Source organism: Lacerta agilis, chromosome 7, assembly GCF_009819535.1.
Source record: "Lacerta agilis isolate rLacAgi1 chromosome 7, rLacAgi1.pri, whole genome shotgun sequence".
NCBI lineage: Eukaryota > Metazoa > Chordata > Lepidosauria > Squamata > Lacertidae > Lacerta > Lacerta agilis.
This window is the reverse complement of record NC_046318.1, coordinates 39,412,645-39,433,393: the sequence shown is the minus strand read 5'-3', so window position 1 is coordinate 39,433,393 and position 20,749 is coordinate 39,412,645. Positions and strand designations below refer to the sequence as shown.

The window sequence follows — 20,749 nt, the reverse complement described above, 5'->3', positions numbered from 1 at the left end:
ACACCTTAAGATACCTTAATGTATCTTCTTCCCCCACCCATTTGATTAGGTTGTCCCAGCCACTCTGGGTGGCTTCTGACAAGATCAGAAGGTGAGTGCCTGCATGATTATATACAAAACATGGCCACTAAGAAATAAGATGGAAATATCAACATGCTTGACAGAATGCTGAGATTTAGAAAAGGGTTTTTTTTTAATAGTAATTCTGGGAAGAGGAATTGATAATAATTCCATAATAGTCCACTGAGGTATGTTTAGCCCTGGAAGTGGGGAAGGCACTTGCTACTTGAGACTCTAACACAATGGTTCCCAACCTTGTTTTGGGTCACAGACCCCTTTGAGAATTTGATGAAAACCACGGAGCCCCTCCCCAGACAACTGCACATAAACACATACTAAGATTTTGCATACAATTCATTTAGTGCATTGAAATTTATCTATTTTCTGCCTGGTTACAGACCCTTTGAATGCTTCCACGTAACCTAGGTTGAATGTTGTTTTGTGTCCTGGAAGGGGCATGAGTAGCTGGCAGGAGCACTTAAGAGGAGCACATCTGGTAGGTAGTAAGGATACATAGCAAGATTTGGTTGCAGATCCCCCTTATTCCAATATTAGCTTAAGGCTGCAATTCCATGCAGTTCCTAGGAATATAACTTGCTTCTGAATAAACATATTGTTACACGCCACCCCAGTCTCTACAAGCAGTGCAAGATTCCAGGGGTTCCAGGTGCTTACCCAGCATTGTATTTTCGTTGGGAAGATCAAGGTACAGTGGAAGTTAGTATCTTTAAGTAATATGCTTTATTAACATATATTAATACCTGGAAGTCTGCAATGGAAGGGGTACAGAACATTATACCCCAAGTGTCTCTTGTTGTCCCTCTCATGGCTTCAGCAAGCTTGGGTCCACAGCAGCAGCAGGCAGCCATGGATCTGGGTCTTTGGGCCAGCAGCCAAGATGGTCCTGCCCTGCTGCCCAGCAGCTCATGGAGGTCTGCCCTTTGTTCTCCTCCTTCTTCACAGCACACCACAAGCCTCCTATAAAAGAATACTTTGTTCCTGTCACCTCACACAAAGTCACCTGAGCAACTTCTCTTTTGCAGACCTGAGCACCTTGTTTCGTAATGGCCTACATTCAACCAGCCCAGCCAGGCTAGTTTGAACAGGCTAAACCTAGGGATTTCCTATGGCACATCTTGGGAGAGCTGCTGCAGCCTGCATTTCCCCCTTCGGTGTCCCAAATATTAGCTAGTTTCATGTTCATTGATTTATTGGGTTTGGTGGGGTCTCTCTCTCCCTCCCCACACTTCATAACAATATATGGGCCCACACTGCATAAGTTATAGTTACAGGTAGGTAGCCGTGTTGGTCTGCCATAGTCGAAACAAAATTAAAAAAAATCCTTCCAGTAGCACCTTAGAGCAGTGGCGTAGGGAGCTGCTTTGCCACCCGGAGCGGCAAAGGGGGGCACCCCCCCCCGGAGGCAGGGCCATAGCTGTCAACTTTTCCCTTTTTTAAAGGGAAATTCCCTTATTCCAAATAGGATTCCTCGCAAGAAAAGGGAAAAGTTGACAGCTATGGGCGGGGCGTCGCTCCCTAGCGTGCACTGACGTCACGATGCGCGCGCAGCATCCGGGGGGGTGCGCATGTGCAGACATGCACACTCCACCCAAGATGCCGAGCGCGAGCGGCCAGCACCCCCTCCGTGCGGGCACAGCGGTGGCAACTTTTAAGGCTACAGCGCGTAAGCAGCAGCACAGAGGCATCTGTGCTGCTGCTCGCATGCTGCAGCCTTAAAAGTTCCCGCCGCCACACAGAAGGGGTGGTGGGCAGCAGCTTGGTAGTGGGGGGGTTGGCGCCGAGTGTCACCCTCCCCCCAGGCTGGCAGCCGGGGCGCTCTGCCCCCATCGCCCCCCCCCCTCGGTACGCCACTGACTTAGAGACCAACTAAGTTTGTTATTGGTATGAGCTTTTGTGTGCTACAGTGGATCTTAGGTGTGATCATGGGTCACCCAAGGCATTTTGGCTCCTGAGGCAAAATGCCACGCTGCTGCCCCTGTGATGTGGGTGGGCATGAGGCTCTGCAAGGGTGGTATCAGGTGGGGGCCCCGTGGGAGGATACTCTAGTGGGGCTCTGCCACCTGAGGCTGCTGCCCCGGTGTGCCAATGGGTGGGTTGGCCCTGGCTGTGCCTCTTAATGCAGCCCAAGCTCAAGTTGCTATTAGAAGCACAGATAAGGGGATGCTTGAAAAGAAGGGAAGGTTATTTGTTAGGGTTGCCACTCTTCTTTTTTAAGACTAAAAAAAAAAACTTTTCATGAGTTAAAAAGACATCACTGATTAATATATATGCTCAATTTACCTGCTCTCTTGCATATATATGCGCAGCAAGAGAGCAGGTGCCATGATAGCAATCTCCCTTCTTTCCCACACAATGCGAAACGCTTGATATGAGAGGCCGGCGATGGTTTCTCTAAAAACGGGAGTGACCGCCTTAGTTGCCGTTTTTCTTGTTTTTGACAGGGCTCAGAAACGATGTGCGAAAGGCTAGGAATTCAACAGGCGAAAACTGTGCCCTCGCTGTATCGCTGCTGCGATAGCTGTTGCTGCACCCATTAAATTTCATCCCGTGACGCCGCTGCGGGTGCAGCTCCTTGCTGCGGCCTCGCGCGATGAGGAGGGCGCCCGGTCGGGGAGAGCGCGCCAGCCTCAGGGCCCGGCGGCGAAGGTCTTCTTCCTCCGACGCCGGTGGCCGGTCCGCTTTCCCCCTCAAGGTGACCGCGCCGAGTCCTCCCGCGCCGCAGAGGGCGCTGCCTACCTCCGTGTGACTCGGGGCGTCTCTGGCTCACGGCTTCTTGCTCGTCATCCGGGTGGCCGCGGCGCAGACTGACTGGAGCCCCGGTTCTCCTCCTCCTCCTCTGGCCGGGAGAAGACGTAGTGGGCGAGGGCAGCCGGGCCTAGGGCCGGGCCCTGACTGAAGCAGGGGGCGGTGGGCAGCGGGGCTTGCGAGCCGCATGAGTGGATGGAGCCGGGCTCTGGGCTGCAGCGGAGGGGGCCGGGGCTCGGCAGCGGCGGCGGGCTTGGCTCGGCCGGCGGCTCCCCTGCGCTCTCGGGGCCTCAGGGCCGCCGCAGGAAGCAGCCGCCGCGCCCGGCCGACTTCAAGCTGCAGGTGATCATCATCGGCTCGCGGGGCGTCGGCAAGACCAGCCTCATGGAGCGCTTCACGGACGACACCTTCTGCGAGGCCTGCAAGTCCACCGTAGGTGAGGAGAAGGGGCCGGCGAGGAGGGGACTTTCAGGTGGAAGCGGGTGCGTCGTGGATAGGGTGGAGTGGGGCGTTAGAAATCTTATTTTAAAAATTAGGGTTGCTCTCTAAGCCTGGGTCTTAGATTCGTGCTTGGGACTCTCTGGGGTTCCTTAACCCACCCCATTTCCTCACCCCGTTGGTTGTGAAGACGCCTCTCAAAACACCCGGGCCGCATCCATAACTTTGCGGTCCGTGTGAAATCCCTGTTTCCTTCGAAACTGCAAGCAGCCTCGTAGTAAGGTTGGGCTGGGAAATACAGTACAATGCTGCTATTGTTTGTTCAGGTGAAGCTCTCTCTCTTATCCTTTAGGGATGAAGTGCTCTCTCCTTTCCTCTCAGGGTGGGGAGTGAATAGTCTTTTCCTGCCCTTTACTGGGATGACGAAGATAAAACTTGTATTATTAAAACTGCCTCCAGTTATCTTTGCCTGAGAAGGGGTACACTAGTTTAGTGTACTTGTGTGTAGAGACCCGGGCACTGGTCACAGTCTACTTGCGTTGTTGGAGGAAAGGGTCAGTTATCTTGCTAGAATCCTAAAGTGATGAGGGAGGAAGAAGTATCCCATCATCAGATTAATTTATTGCTAGTGGCTTCTCAGTTTGGGGAGTGCTTGATTATTATAAAATGTTTATCTGTTTTCACTCATGAGGTTGCTGTTTTGTTGATCTGATGTGAAAGTCTTTATTACCCAGGATCTGCCCCTGACCCAGGGTGATAGGGGAGACTCTTTCCTTTCTTTTGAGATGAAAGTAACTCTGATTATACAGTGCTACCTCATCTCTCCAACACCTTCTTAGTGGTGGTAAACAAAAGCTAAATATATGACAGTAATAGCAAGACAGTCTCCTTCTGTGGTAACTGCATTACTATTGGTCCACAAACAATCCTTCAGTTAGTTAGTTCAACTACTTTTTTAAGGAAAACTCTTGATAGTTATTATTTTACAGAATTGGTGCCAGTATGAACACACCTATAATCTAGTGCAGTGTTTCCCAAAGTGTAGTATCCCTGGGGGCAGCAGTCAGGGATGATGGGAGTAGTAGTCCAACAACATCTAGGAACCCAAGGTTGAGAGAGGCTGCTGTACACAGTACTGAGCTAGATAGAGAAATGGTCTGACCTTGTATAAGGCAGCTTCCTGGTCTACACTAACAAGCAGTGGCTCTCCAGGGTTTTGGACAGCAGATATTCCTAGCACTATCTGGATATATCGGGGATTAAACTTGGGACCTCCTGCGTGAAAAGCAAATGCTTTACTATTGAACTCGAGCTGTTCTCCTTCTGGAACATAAAATGTCTAATATGCTACAGCTGGACATCTAACAGTTGCAAGGAACAACTTAACAGTAGTTTCTTGGCTGTTAAGATGGCTGGTACAATCTTTTATTACTGGTAAATCTTCTGCAATGCTACTTAAATCCACCTGCATCCCTTATTAAGATTTATTGGCCTACAGTGCTACAATCTTGCAGCAGTTAAATCTCCTTGATTAGTGAGGCTATTCATTGTGTGAATGCCTATAGCAGGGAAGGGAACCTATGTCCCTCTAACTCAGTGTTTTTCAACCACTGTTCCGCGGCACACTAGTGCGCCGCGAGATGTTGCCTGGTGTGCCGTGGGAAAAATTGAAAAATTACTTTATATATAGTCAATATAGGCACAGAGTTATTTTTTTTTAACATTTTCTAATGGTGGTGTGCCTCGTGATTTTTTTCATGAAACAAGTGTGCCTTTGCCCAAAAAAGGTTGAAAAACACTGCTCTAACTGTTGCTGGACTCCAGCTCCTATCAGTCCCAGCCGGCATAGCCAGCAAGAGCTTCAGAGCCACAAGTTCCCCACCCCTAGTTTATAGGGTTGTCCAGTGCCTTGAGTTCTAAAGAACCCCTGGTATTCTACTAAACTTATGACATTAATTGGTATTCTACTTATCATTGTGGTGTAATGTTTTAATAGGGATAAGCAGAGCTTTAAGTTCATTTTCTAGCTGCTGCATGTCCAAACAAATTAAATGCTAATGTACAAGGGGAAGGAAAGCTTCAACTACCGGTATTAGATACTGGTCTGTGCATATTACATTAATGTTAACGTATGGCACTCTGGTTCTAAAATTCCTGTATGGGAGTTTTCTCTGTTCAGGTTGTCAACCAAAGTAATATCTCCATTTAATATAGGATTTGTTTGTAATTTAAACAACATTTAATTGCAATAAGATGATGATATAATTACTGATTACTTACAATTCAGTTCTATATATGTTTACTCCTTAGTAAGCCCTATTAGGTTCAATGGGAGTAATTTCTAGGTGAATACAGCATTGCAGTCTTAGTTACATATAATAGTAACTTACTAACCACAATATGTGTGCTAATTTTAGAAACTGGAAGCAAGGATTGCAGAAGTCAGTGCATGGTGACTGATAATCACAGAACAGGACATGGGACTTCTGGTTTGTTCTGTTAACCCAATTGCTTCTTAAAGTAAAATTGTGTAAGATATCCCCCAGAATATGGAGTACAGCAATCACTCATTTCCTCTGTGCTCCTTGCTGGATCATATGAATCCAGAAGTTTCAGGTATAAACCATGTTTCTGTAAATCTTTTATCAGATACATGTACATGGGTTTGTATTGTGGGATAAACCAGTGTAGGTGTTCTCCAAAGCAGCCATACCGTGTAGAGAATTTAGAAAACATTTATAATGATTTTACAGAAACTCTGAAAGTATGACATGTATTTAAAAACAGGGATAACTACCACTATATCTTACTTTTATGACATTTCTGAGTCACCTTACCAAAATACTCAAAATGGCTTATAGACAAAAAATACAATTGTTCTGCTGGCTTTATTCCATTTCAGTCAACTAAAAATAGCAAGTGGCTCACAAACCTTTATCTGAAACAAAAACATTTATCTGAAACAGAAAAAATCTTATAAAGAAGAGCGCCTCCTAACATCTTCAGTGAAGCATTCCCCTTTCCTTGAAGTTCTGGGTGAGGTCAAAGACTATCCAGCAATTTTAATAACTAAGAAATTAGCTGTTTACTGACTCTTGACAATTATTTCTGATAAGGGTTCATGTTCAGAATCTAGGTTGTATAGAAAAGAAACACAATTGATTCTGAATAAGCAGGCAACCAATTATTTAAGGCACCTTGCTTTAAGTGTATTATATACATATTGCACCATGGAAAGGACTGAACAGCCTTTATTCAAAATGGAGCCATCTGTGAGATTTAATAAAATGAAAAATGAACTAATGGGTAGAGCTAAGTTTAGTAGATGAGTATTCGTTTGGTAATGAGAGAGATCAGCTGTCAAGCTGTAAACAGCTGAAATAGGATCGGAAGAAACAAAACAAGTAGGCGTTTTTATGTCATTTTAAGATTGAAACTTTACTTCTGACTGGGCTATAACCTTCTGCTCCGTGTTATATTTGAGATTGTGAGTGTGTTTGAGTTGTGAAAAATATGAGAGAAAGTTAAAAAGTGATTGGATTTGGAGGGTTTTTTTCAGGCTGCAGGAAAAATAGTTCTAAGTCTTAGTACACTGAAGTTATGTGATAGATTTCATTCTAGTGTATATCAAAAAGCACTGAACTCTCTGAATCCATCAATAGTGGCATATCTTTGAGTTGCTTAGCTCTACTGCAATAACACCCTTCATCTGAGGGTCACATGGTGGTTTACAGTATAAAAACGGAAAAGCCATTGTGCTACCGTGCAATGAAATGTGTATAATGGAAGCTGATATACCTGTATACATACTTCACCAATGTCAGTGGCGTAGCAACCCCCTGCTGACACCCGGGGCGGGACTTTTAAAAAATATTCCTTTAGGTAGAGGTTGGACAAGTTTAACTTCTCTAGCTATATCCCCACACCAGATAGCAAGGCTGAAGCAAACAGAACTATTAAGATGGAATAACTGGTTGGGGTCCTTTTTAAAAAAATTGAACTTCTGGTGGTTCCTAGAAAATAATTGAATAATTAAAAAAAACCAACCTTTCCCCTTGTTGAAAATATTTTTGGTGGTAGCATACTAGATAAGTTCATGTGGAGTGCTTATAAGAAATATGTGTCCTTTGTCTCCGTCTTGCCTCTTTAAGTGGTACACGTCTACCTTCTTACATTGCTTAAATAAGTACAGGTACCAGTACTAAATTAAACTAAATCATACCTGTGTTGCTTTTACTGCTTATTCCTCCTTTTTTTGTTTACTGTATTTTATTTATAGGTGTTGATTTTAAAATCAAAACAGTAGAGCTAAGAGGAAAGAAAATTAGATTACAAATCTGGTAAGTAAAAATAACAACCAAAACCAGCAGAATGTTTTAAAGTTTTGTGTTCTAGCATGGTTTTAATATGCTTTTCTAATATGATTAACTGTTATAAGACGACTTAGCTTTAATATACCTACTTCTCCTTTCGCTTTTCCTCACACAGCTATAACAATAGGTATCAAATTCATAAGGTAATGTTTGTGGGGTGGAATTAAGTGATGTACCCTACAGCTTTTATTTAAGCATTTTTATGTTGTTGTTCAGTTGAAAAGGCTCCCAGAGCAGCTTATATAAGGTCAATGAGAAGAAGGCAGTCTATTTTAATATTTTAGTATGCATTTGTAACAAGAACCACCAGTGCGGTTTTTGGCTGTTGTGTTAAATAAATTCCTATACTTTCTATTAGCTTCACATACACCAGATTTTTGTCTTTTGGCATGTCAAATCATTATACAATCTTAAAATTGGCATGTTACTTTAAAAGTGCTTAGTGCTGGGGAAGTCCATGACATTTGGAGATCTTGGTGCTTAAATATTTGATCCAGACATCAAAATTGAAATGAGGAAAATTAGGCTTGCTCCAAAGACCATTAGTGATACTAATGATTGATATATATATATGAAAACAGGGTTATATATTGCTTTAAGATCTAATGAATGAGGGATAATTGTTCAGAAGTAGTTTCTGTGCTATTCATCCATGCTATAAAAGTATACATAGTAGTGTGGTACAAATTGTTGTTGTGATAAAATAAACCACCTATGCTTAACAGTCCTAATCCTGTAAGATAGCTTATGGCTTTATCCTAGTTTATTAATAATACTTCATGCATTACAGATAACTTACTAGATTTGCTAATAACTTGTAGTAGAAAAATTAGACTGGCTGTTCAAATGGCAACACTGATCTAATCTGATAGTATTTAACTCTTGCATAGATGCAGTGAATTCAGTTTACTAACTCCTCTTGGCAGGTCACCATCAGCTCTGTTTGTCGCACCATGTGTTTGTCTTGCTTCCATCTGAGTTATTTGCTGTTGCATCTTTCGTATCATCTGTTACCTAATACTTGAAAGTTACTGGCATGACTTCATTCCTCATCTGTGTCCCCATCTGGAATCCTATGGCCACAGAATGGTACTTGAGCCAGCATGATGTTTAGCCAGGGCCTACTGAAGCCGATACGAGGTAATGTAGTATTTCAATGTGCCAATATCTTTGGGTGTGAAAATAATCATTACTGCAACCTCCTTAGATTCAGTGGTTGTGTTTTTTTAAATAAAAATCCTGAAAAGACACCTGAAATTCTGCCCTAAGTAAAATAAAGTCATCCTATTTATTTCAATGAGTATTCGTCACATATAACTATGTACTTGGATGCCTAACAGGAGCCAATTGTTCTGACATTGATTATTCTCCATAAATTGAGATTAATTAAAAAAAAAAACCTCAAAAGGATGTTACTTAACAGGATAGCACTCCATGGAGATTGTGATGCATCAAAGATTTCCTACGTTTTAAGTAAGCAAAAATATTTGTTAAAGATGTTATTCCCACCAAGGAGTACTTTGTGCACTCTTATGCACACAGAGCTTTTGCATACTATATTTGTTGGAGAAAGCAAATGAACACAGGTTGAATGTCTGTGCAATGATCTGCTGCGTCCAGTGGAATGAATGGGAAAAACTCTTAGAGTCTGAGTGTTTCACACCTATATAAATATATTGGATTGGCTATTTGTAAGATTTTTTTGAGTCAAGATAAATCTAGAGTTCAATTCCTGATGAAAAGTTAAATGAGTTGGGCATGTTTAGCCCAAAGAAGAGATTGCTAAGAAGTGACATGTTAGCCTTCTTCATATATTTGAAGAGCTGTTACATAGATGATAGAGAAGAATTATTTTCTGATGTTCCAGAGGGAAGGACCCTAGGACTTGAACCAGTTAGTTCAGATTAGGAGAAATGGATTTTTTCCAAATATTAGGAAGTACTTACTGACAATACAAGCAGTTTGACAGTGAAACAGGCTGCCTTGGGAGATAGCAAACTCTACTTTGTTAGACTTTTTCAACAGAGGCTAAATACCCACATTTCTGGGGTGCTATGGTAGTGAATGTCCTGCATCAGTAGGGGCATGACTTTTGAAATCCCTTTCAGATGTAAAATTCCTATAAATTACATTATTGTCAATTAAAATGTTGCTTTATTGGCTACTTTACAAATGTAGTATAACATTTATTCATTTTACTCTAATTTTAAATTTTGTTTGATCTCAGCATCTTTCACCAACAAACATTTGCCACTATAATAATCTCATTGTCTTCTCTCACACACACACCCAAAAACAGGGAACCATTGACCTATTTTAAATTAGTTGTTAGCATTGCCTAGCTTTTCTAAGAACTTAAATCAGCTGTTGGGTTCATGCAGAGGCTGTAAAAGAATCCATGCTGCCATGCTTATGTTCTTGTTGCTATTAAAACAAACCTGGCACTTCTACATCTTGAATATTTCTCAGTTTGTTTCCGTTTTGATTATCTAATTGAACACTACTTGAAAAAATGAACTTGTATTTTTCTCTTCAGCATTTGGGAAATTCACAAATTTTGAATTTCAAATTTCAAATATGACCTTTTCCTGTGCCATTGGAACTTACATAGGAAATGTTGTCGAAAGTATATGTAGTATGAATTATTGTGTGCAAGTTTGCTTTTGTGCATGCATTATCCATGTAGGAAAATAATCCATTTGAAGTGGCCCTGTGTCTATAGCTGGATGTCTAAAGTTTGGTGTTTCCTTTCCTGTTTCCCTTTGTCACTAAATACTGATGCCACAAAGTCTAGAGTTAAAGTGTGTGTTCAAGTGTTTTCATTTACATTTTAAGCATGCCCAAATATTTTTAAAGCTTTTTGTGAGATGTTTATTTCCCATGTCATTCCTTCAGGGTATATCTAGGAGATAGATGTTCTCTGCTAAGTGTACATCAATACAATGTGTCATTTACATTCCCATGTTGACATCCTACATGCATGTTTTTCCTTCAATTTGAAGTGCTCAAGTGGAGTTCAGTGAAAAAATATTTCCAAAGATAAGTCTAAAATAAAAATGGTTGCCCTCTGAAAAGGTGCTCTTGAAGTTGCACAATCCTCCAGAACAGGGCTCAGTATATACAAAGAATGAATAATCTCCATACTTAGGAACTGAACTTAAGGGTTGGCTTGCTTTGTCACCTTGTTAGAAGTTGGGTCTTGAGGAGGAGAAGACTTAGTTGCATATAACAGTCTCCTTCTTTCCATGTTCCTTATTGTGATGCGGACTAGAAAAGTGTTACTGTGCAATTTTTAGACTCGCTGCGTTTGCAAGCTGAAGTGATACATGGCATACAATACAAGCAAAGTGTCCATGAAACTTTACTGGTAGCCCAATGGCTGCACTAGACAAAACAATAAATGTGAATGCATTTCACAAGTTTATTTTTAAACTCAGGGTCGTGGGTTCAAGCGCCATGTTGGGCAATGATTCCTGCATTGCCAGGAATTTATTGCCAGGAATCTATTATTCTGCTGACAGGGTTCATTAGGTGAATCCTGTGCACAGTGTTGCTGAGCTTTGGCCGTAAGGAGATATATTTGGCAAAAGGGGGGAAGCCTTCAGCAATTTGAACCCCCCTTAGGATGTGGAGAATAAAGCAACTGTTATACAGTACAGTAGGCATGTCATGCCCATCTTGAAAATTTTCTGAAGCTGCAGTAGCAAAATTATTTCCCAGCTTTTCTGGGAAGAAGGAACCAGTTAAAGGCAGTGTTAAGTGTGGAAGCTGTACCAACTTTGGCTTATCTCATTCCATCACTCTGGCCCCACTTGGCCTTTCTATTTTATATTACGTCCAGGTATAAGAGCCCACCTATATATTATCTATCACCTGTAGGATCCCTGCCACAGAAATCTAAGATACAGAAACTGTGATATTACATGGTGTATAAACTGTTAAAACAAATTCATAAAAAATAACCTGCTTTCCTTATCCCATTTATAACCAAATAATTCCTTTAATCATATTTTACATACCTCTACACACACACACACACACACACACACACAGGGTTTAGGCATTGGATGAACAGACCAACAGACTTATATTTAAAGAGCAAACAGATATATACTAATTTATTTTTTTATAATATAATAGGATTATTTGCTGCTTTTAGATAAAATAGAGCTTTTATGTGCTTTGAAATGCTTATTAACTTGCCCTAATTATCTTACTTAATCTAAATAAATATGCAGTTGCCTTTAATGTTCACCTAAAGTTTTCCCTCTGGTCAAGAGTCTCTTTACCCAAAGATACCTTACAAGCTTCACTGAGGACTTTACCCAGGGCCAGGGCCTTGCTACTTTTAGGCAGCCTCTACTAATGGACAATGTGGCTTCAGCTCCTCTGGAGGAGTGATGCTGGAGTATGTCTCTTTTCCCTCAGACCTTCTCGGCTTTAGCCTTCAGCTCTGTGTCTTGGTTTCTTCTTAAATGGCCATGTGATCTCACAAGTTTCAGCACAGCTCTGGCTGCTTCCTCTGGCAGGGCAGATATCACTCAGCACCATCCTCTCTTCATACTTGCTTTCAGCCTCTTATGCGTCTCTTCCTCAGTCCCTCTCAAAACGGTGCTGTGCTTGCCCTTCCATTCTGTTCTTTCAGAAACTGCTAATCAGTTACAAGGCTCTCTGCATTTCGTTGAACCAGTGTGTTCAATTGGAATATCTTCTAAATGACCTACCACAGCTTGACTTTCTAAATTTTAATGACGCTTATAAAAGCTGAGTTCTGCTAGCTGTCTTAACAGAAAACCTCACAAGACACATCATCACCTCTTTAATACCAGCCTAGCTATTTCTTGGCAAGCTGCCATCTGAGATACACCCCCCCCTCAAAATTCTGAGCTCCAGTTAGAAGTTGCCAGCTTTTTCTCTTCATTCTGTTTGCTTACAAACACAAGTTTTTTTAACAGAACATTCTTATATTTAAAATTATCCACACTATGTTAATTTCTTCTCACTGTACCTCTGAGCCCTTTGTACTCAAAGCTACATCACATTGACCCTCTCCATGTCAGTTCATTCCAGTCATTCTCTGGTTCTGAGTATGACAGAAATGGAAATGTTGTTGCATGAAAAAAATGAAGAACTGACTGTTAAATATAAGCTTTTGCTAAGAAAATAGTATTTGCTTTTTGCCTAGTGCAGTTTTTTCAGTACTCTTAGAACTTCAAAGAACCAGAAAACATACCTCAGAATGCAGAAAGGAAACTTGTCACACCTAGGGATAGAGATTGAATATGCAATTATCCCAAGTGCATTTTGAAAAGTTCCTTACAGTGCATTTTTTCTGAGGTTAGCAAGATTGGGTCTGTAAATCATTTAGATTATACTTTACATGTGAGAAACCATGTACTCCATACAGTTGTGTGTTTACCTGTAACATTGCAAGCACTGATTTTAAAGTTGCATCCAGTGCTCGGACAGTAAGAGAGACAATGCTGTGGTGTCTATTAGTGTTTTTAATTTAATGCGTAGAGAGCAAATACCGGTACATCATTGTTCTGTTAATACTGACAAACTTGAAAGAAGATGCAAGGTTTCTCTTTTAAATGAAATCTGGCATAATTGCATTTGTTTAAATAAAGAACTTTAGCAGCAACTTTAATTCTGTCCTTTTAGTGGCAGTGACTAGGATTGCACGTCATGTTAAACCAAACCATGCTTAGTGTGAATGTGTGCCATCTGCCAGAGAGGAGATCCCAGTTGCTTTGCTCCTTCCTGATTGTTTTGCTTTTGTACTGAGCCAGTTTGGCTTAGCGTGTTATCCAAATCCAGGCTCATGGTTTGGCTCTCTCAGACAAGCTACCAGCCATAAACCATAGGACAAATCTTGGTTATAGCTTGGGGTTAGTCTGGAGAGATCTAAGCAATGAGTCTGGATTCAGACAACATGCTAAACTAATTATGCTGCAGAACAACTGGAGATCTCTTCTCTAGGAGCCTGCACATTTATACTAAACCATGGTTTGTCTTCGTGTGACATCCAAACCAGACCAGTTCTGCCATGGTAGACTTATCATTAACTTGTACATTGTAGCATTGCAGACAGAAGGGCTATGGAGTCTTTTTCAGCTAGCTGCTTCTGACAAACATAAAATTGTGTGGTGAACAGAAAGGCAGTTATTATTTCATTCTCTGCGTGTTGTTGGTAATCAAAATTTTCTGTTCCCTAGGCAGTCTGTTGTACTACTTTTATATAAATAAACTTTTAGAAGCTCATCCCTAATAATAATAATGAAAACATTTCAAAAATTTTGAGCAGTGTTTGAATTATAAACCCATGAACCCAGTGAGAATTAATTGCAAAAAAATGTTTGGGGTTGAGGTACAGTGGAAAATAAACATTTATTAGAATCATAGAATCTTAGAGTTGGAAAGGAGACAAGGGTCATCTAGTTCAACCCCCTGCAATGCAGAAATCTCAGCTAAAGCATCCATGACAGATGGCCATCCAACATCTGCTTAAATACTTCCAAGGAAGGAGAGTCCACCACCTCATGTGGGAGCCTATTCCACTGTTGAACAGCTCTTACTGTTAGAAAGTTTTCCCCCCAAATGTTTAGTCAGAATCTTCTTTCTTGTAACTTGAAGCCATTGACTCAAATTCTAGTTTCAAGAGCAGGAGAAAACAAGTATGCTCCATCTTCCACATGGCAGCCCTTAAGATATTTGAAGATGGCTACCATACCTCCTCTCAGTCTCCTCTTCTCCAGGCTAAATATACCCAGCTCCTTCAAGCGATCCTCATAAGGCTTAGTTTCCAGACTCTTGATCATCTTTATTGCCTTCCTCTGCAGATGTTCTAGCTTGTCAACAACCTTGTTAAATTCAGTTCTTCTTTCTTCTTAATCATTGGTCTTATGAGCAAATACAGCTGGTATGGTTGCTTCACTACCTTACACTGCCAAATGACGGGATGTAGAAGTGATGTCACACTAGCTACTCTGCCCAGCTGGGGGCACCCTTTCTTTCTCCCCTCTCAGATGAGACAACTTGCCCCCACCATCAGAACTAAAGAGAGTTTTACTCATCTTATGTTCCTGTAATGTTTAATCTCTTTTAACGCAGCAATGTGTTTCATAACTAATAATTTAGGATTGCATACTGTTGAAATTACTATGTTGTATGTGACTTGTCTGGCAGGCTCACATTAAGTGTGGCTGTAGGATGTTGGGGGTCTTGTCTTGGAAACTTAGTTTTGCCATATATTTATGAGCAGTCTGGAGAGAGATTATAGATATATCCATGTGCATTGGGTTTAGTTTTTAAGACAAACAGTAAATGGCAGTAAATAACTTGCTCCTGTCCCAGTGATCATTACATTGTCCATATCCATGCATCATAGTAAACCATGGTTAATGGCTTACCATGAACACACAGGTAGCTCACATTTTGCTCCTTCTCTAGCACAAGTAGGAACAACAAACCAGAATCTCTGGCTTAGCTTTCTGTCCAACATATGGATAGTGGTTTGTTGCACTCCAGACAAGCCATGATGTTTAGCCAAGTTTTGTTCTTGTCTTATCAATCACAGTTTGTTTGAGCAAAGGAAGCCATGATCCTCTGTTTGGGGAATCATTAAGTAAGGTTTACTTTGACATGTGAACAGAGTCATTGCATGCATGAATTATTTCACCCTTACAGTTGAATATACTTGCTAAAACTGTATGTGGTAAAAGTGGAAGTGCTGATAACTCTTTGCATGTTTCATTTGGGTGGGGGGTTCTTCCTTGTGAGTTCATCTACTTTTCTTAGACAAATACCTCATAAAACTGGTGGTGGTTCTTACTTGTTTGATAGAGTAGGATACAGATTCAATATATGGACTTTCTTGCAGTAGAAATTTGCAATGTCGGAATTTGTAATTGAAGTTTGTGAAGTTATAAAATTGTTATACCAATATTTGCTCCTGCTGCTTCTCAGGGACACAGCAGGTCAGGAAAGATTCAACAGCATTACCTCAGCTTATTACAGAAGTGCCAAGGGTATTATATTGGTGTATGATATCACGAAGAAGGAGACATTTGATGATTTGCCAAAATGGATGAAAATGATTGACAAGGTAAGCTTCTGTCTCTCAAAATAAGCAGTAGTGGTTTTGATACTTATAGGAATAAAGACAAATTGCATAGTGGCAGTACACTCCAGAGAATTCATTCTAGTAGATATATGGCCACTTTTCTAAACTCACAAGTGTTGGTTAATTGCAGTGCTGAGGCAGCTTTGTGGTCTCTTATTCATTGTACCACCACATACATAGCTCATCAAGCCACCTCTGTGTTTCTCTGTGTTTTAGAGCTCTAGACCTAAACACCAACTGGTAGCACAAAGCTGAAAATGTTAGGGGGTGGCTTCTTGAACAAGGATTGCCACCAAATCAGCAGCTGTGTTTCCTGCTTAATGAGAATTGAAACAAAAATATTTGCCTCAGCTGTGCATTTGCCGTATATGATACTATATACACCTTTATAACCTGGCCTTTGACACTTGAGGTTTATATTTTTAGCACCCACCCTACTGTTATGACTAAATTGTTGTCAACTGTTTTTTATTTTATTTTAAATGGCTGTGACTGACCCTGAGACCTTATGGTGAATCCTGCTAATTTTTTGAGTTGAAATTGCTAGAAACACTAGAAACAATGTAAACCATTATGGTCACAGTGCAACATAAGGATTATATTCATTCCTAACATTATTCAGCAGTAATGCAGTGTTTGTTACAGGAGGTTGCACAGTCCAACAGTTCTCAAATAATCAATAAGTTACTAAATTGTACTGGTAGAGTGAAGTCTAAACTAAAGGGGAAATGATCAAGACGGGCTTAACAACTAGCTTAACAGCCTAGAACTGTTATGAATGTATTGACTGAATAACTTCATTTTGACCAATATTACATTTAAAATCAAAAGGCCTAAGCTAGTGGAAACATGCCATTTTATGCTTTGGTGTTTCTTTTTTCCACCCCCACCCCCCAGTATGCCTCAGAAGATGCTGAGCTACTACTGGTTGGAAATAAGTTAGACTGTGAAGTGGACAGAGAGATCAGTCGGCAACAGGGAGAAAAAGTAGGTGAAGGTGAAACGAAATTAACACACATTGATTAAATAGGAAATTACTTCTGTGGAATTGTGAACGGCACAGAACCTTAACATTACATTCATTTTGATCTTAATGTTATTGTTGGGTAACTTCATGCCTTGGAACCTTTTTACTATACAGTGGTACCATGGTTTACGAACTTAATCCGTCCCGGAAGTCCATTCTTAAACCAAAGCATTCTTAAACCAAGGTGTGCTTTCCCATAGCAGCGGGGGACTCAATTTACAAATGGAACACACTCAACAGGAAGTGAAACAAGTACTGCTTCCAAGGCAATGTTCACAAACCAAAACACCTACTTCTGGGTTTGCAGCATTCTTAATCCAAATTGTTCATAAACCAAGCTGTTCTTAAACCAGGATACCACTGTAATCTTAATTCATTTTCTTTAAAAGTTAAAAAGCACCACCACCTCTCCTGACTTTTGGGGGATTGCAGTGAGGAGGAAAGCATGGGGAAAATTCCTTCTGTTAACTTCTTTATCTTTGAGCTGGCTGATCTTCCTATTTATCATAAGATCCAAGTCAGAATATTTGAATTCTCAAACTTATTTTGCATTTGTTCATTGTTGTTTAATTTCATCCTAATGTAGTAGTAAATAAACTGGATCATGTAAATTATTATGGAACTAAATATACTTTTGATCAAATGAAATTTCTTTGAGCCTAGACTAAAAATGTCATGATTTCTTAATTTTTCCCATCAGTTTGCACAGCAGATAACTGGGATGCGGTTTTGTGAAGCTAGTGCCAAGGATAATTTTAATGTGGATGAAATATTTCTGAAACTGGTTGATGACATTCTCAAAAAGGTAAAATGCTTCCATACTGCAAGTTAATGGGACTTAAAATGTTGACTGTTTAAAGTACTGTGTTAATGTTTCTTTTAAAAAATTCACTTTCTAGAGTGCACCTTTTGGGCTATTTGCTACAACCAGTTTTTCAGCAGAATACTTTGCATTGCTTTCATACGTATGGTACATAATACTCCTTTAAATGGGAATTGGTATCAGTGTAACAGCTCCAGTAATTATTCTTGCTTCAATGAGGGAATGAGGTTGTATAGTTTGATTTTAGCATGATGGGTTGTTTTGTTTCGTTACTGTGAGGCCAGGAGTAAAGGACAAAATTTCATGCTACTGACCAATAAGCTCACCAAAATGTAGCAGGCACAATCCAGATAAAGTTTTATGCTTTTAAGTTCCATCAGTAATGATAGTTTGTTAATAGGAAAAGTTGATACTTGATTTAGCAGAGCTGTATGTGTTAAAAATGAATGATGGAGCTTTATGGGTATTATTTGCCCTATTAAAGTAATTAACAATGAATATTATGCCAGGATCTGAATTTAGGTCACGTAATTCAGGTTAGGTGGCAATGCTTATATTTCTAGGCTATACCATTGTGCTGTGTTAGACTCTATAACATTCTGTGCAGGACATTGCTTACAACAGGATTTTTTCCCTCCCATTTTAAGATGCCTTTGGATATTATAAGAAATGAATTGTCCAACAGTATCCTGTCCCTACAACCAGAGCCAGAAATTCCACCAGAACTGCCGCCACCGAGACCTCATGTCCGTTGTTGCTGACCGGCTGCTTCATCCAGTGTGCAAATGATAAGTGGGAGGAGGGAAAGGCGAAGGGGGGGGCAGGAAGCACCTGTCCGACTCTGCACTACAATCATGTGGCAGTTCCTTGTTGCACTTTGATTCAGAGTCAGAGCTATACACTAATTTGTAAATATGCAAGCCTGGGTAGGATTCAGCTGTAGCTGGTTAAGTATTGCCCTTCCCACAAGTGGTTTTTCACTCCTCTTTCCCAGTGCTATAAATATTGTACATTTGGCTGGGAAATGCAGCACTCCCAAACCTAGGATGTAAGAAATTAAATCCATACTTCACTTATTCTGAACATAAATGTTGTAATGGTCCTTGATATAAACAGAATCTCTCCTAGTATATGGTGCTTTGCTAGCTTTTTCTAAAATAATTTTTAAATTTTTGACTTTCTAAAGCTTTCTTAAGAAGCATTGTTTCCCACTTATAAATTCAAAATAAAAGTGTTTACTGTAGCATTTTAAAATGACTGACAGCACAATCCTATATATGATTGCTCAGAAGTGAGACCCACTGTGTTTAAGAGGGCTCACTCCCAGGTAAGTATGCCTAGGATTGTAGCCTGATAATGAAATTTGCCAAGTATTGGTGCTATACACAAACCATTCATTTCAATGGGGATTGTATATGTGGTTTTATGCAAGCATCATTGAAATGAATGGATTGTATAGCAGCAGGATTCAGTGCATTGAGCCCTGAACACACAATTGACATTTCTGGCAATTCTTTATTATTTATTATTTTTTATGCTAGGTCATTTGTGTGTATGTATGTGTGCACATGCAGAGGCGCTACATTCTGTGCAGTTTATAAAGAATGAATTGCCAACTTGCACAGTTAGTTTCCTCAAATATAAATTAGCTAGGAATCGGGTTCTGTAAGATACAAAGAACAGAGATATATTTGAAACCTAAAATAGATATATATATATATATAAGGCATTGCTGCTGTCCTAGACACATTCTTTTTTTAAATCATTTTTAGGACAAGACATTTCCTGTCTCATATATATGTATTTGTCTGAACAAATTGGGGAGATACCTTTGTTACAATATACTCTTTTCTAATAGGTGAGCTTATTCCCATCAAATATGCTGTACTAAAGGATTTTTTTTAGTCTGAATCAGTTTGTGAACCATATCTTTCTGGTATATCTTTTATTAAAACTGCACTGTATAGTTTAGCTGTGGTAAACCAGTAAGCTACATATTGGAATAACTTAATGTGTCCTAAATGTTGTTGTGGTATTCAAAAGCATTGTCGTTCTAAACTAATGATGTGCCAATAAAATTTTGTATTTATGAATGACAATGGAACTGCATCTCTTATTAGAATGCCAAAAATCAAATGTTGGCCAAAAAGGACTATTTTAGGAGAATTTTTTTTAAAAAAGTGACTTTATAAAAACAGGACTGGATGTGTTGACTTCTACCATAATCCTAAGCATGTTTATTAGGAAGCAAAGGTTGCTTCCAGTAAATGATTAGGACTGTAGCCCCAGTCAAACTTGCATCCTATATTGCCAGTAAGACCTGCTTTTTGAAAGTGTCTCAGCAGGCTGTAGCAAAACTAGTGATGACTCATGGAACATAAAATAAGAGTTACTGGCTTTCAAACTCCAAATTGCCGCCTCTTTATTTTTCAGTGCCTGAGCCTCTGTTCTATATACTAAGCAATTAGTCTGACCAGCAGTGTGTTCCATTGGCTTTCCTGTCATTTCGACCTCAGGTTTCAGGGAGGAACTAAGAATGTTAAGTAATTGGTTGCAGTTAAATATATGATATTTCTACTGATACCTCTTTGGATCATTTTAGTTTCAACTAATAAAAGATGCACAATTGAAATGTATACTTATTTCTGCTACCACAACGTGCCTATACAAATGTCATTCTTCTCACACAAAATATCATACAGTACTGGCTAGGCGAAGTTTGCCATTTTTGTAGCACTGGTAGGGCTTGTAATAATGCTGTGGGCAATAACAGTGGAAAGGAACCTACGGGACAGTAAGTTTAAACTTGACAAATATTTAGGTGATTTTCCTGTATTTAAACATCTGTTTTTTTTTGCTTTTGGTTCTTGAATAAAAATGTAAGAAAACAAGTGTAGATAAATGCTTATATCTTATCAGGAACTTGTACATCCAAGCAAGGAGTTTGTTGATCTCTTATTATCAGTTTTAAGTTACTTGAAATGACTTCGAAAGAACTTGATGGGATGACCTGATTTCCACTGAAGTTATATTTTCTCCTACTTATGTCAGTTTGTGTCATTATAAAAAGTGACTTACTGGTATGTGCAAGCTTGATCACACAGCCCTTTCTTTATACATAGACATTTCCCTATAGC

General features: G+C 40.0%; 1 protein-coding gene across 1 annotated transcript; it reads left to right on the top strand.

The window, feature by feature from the left end:
• Positions 1 to 2,919: 2,919 nt before the first annotated feature.
• RAB12 (RAB12, member RAS oncogene family) lies at positions 2,920 to 19,711 on the top strand. Its single transcript, XM_033154912.1, has 6 exons — positions 2,920 to 3,262; positions 7,544 to 7,604; positions 15,606 to 15,744; positions 16,660 to 16,749; positions 17,490 to 17,594; positions 18,260 to 19,711. The coding sequence occupies exons 1-6, from the start codon at positions 3,022 to 3,024 to the stop codon at positions 18,371 to 18,373; spliced, it is 750 nt and encodes a 249-aa protein (XP_033010803.1). The 5' UTR covers positions 2,920 to 3,021; the 3' UTR covers positions 18,374 to 19,711.
• Positions 19,712 to 20,749: the final 1,038 nt, after the last annotated feature.

Excerpts from the sequence above, each read along its gene's own strand:
- RAB12 (XM_033154912.1), top strand. The coding sequence starts at position 3,022 with ATGGAGCCGGGCTCTGGGCTGCAGCGGAGGGGGCCGGGGCTCGGCAGC. Across the intron at positions 3,263-7,543 it reads GGCCTGCAAGTCCACCGTAG|GTGTTGATTTTAAAATCAAA; the intron begins GTGAGGAGAAGG and ends TTTTATTTATAG. Across the intron at positions 15,745-16,659 it reads GGATGAAAATGATTGACAAG|TATGCCTCAGAAGATGCTGA; the intron begins GTAAGCTTCTGT and ends CCCACCCCCCAG.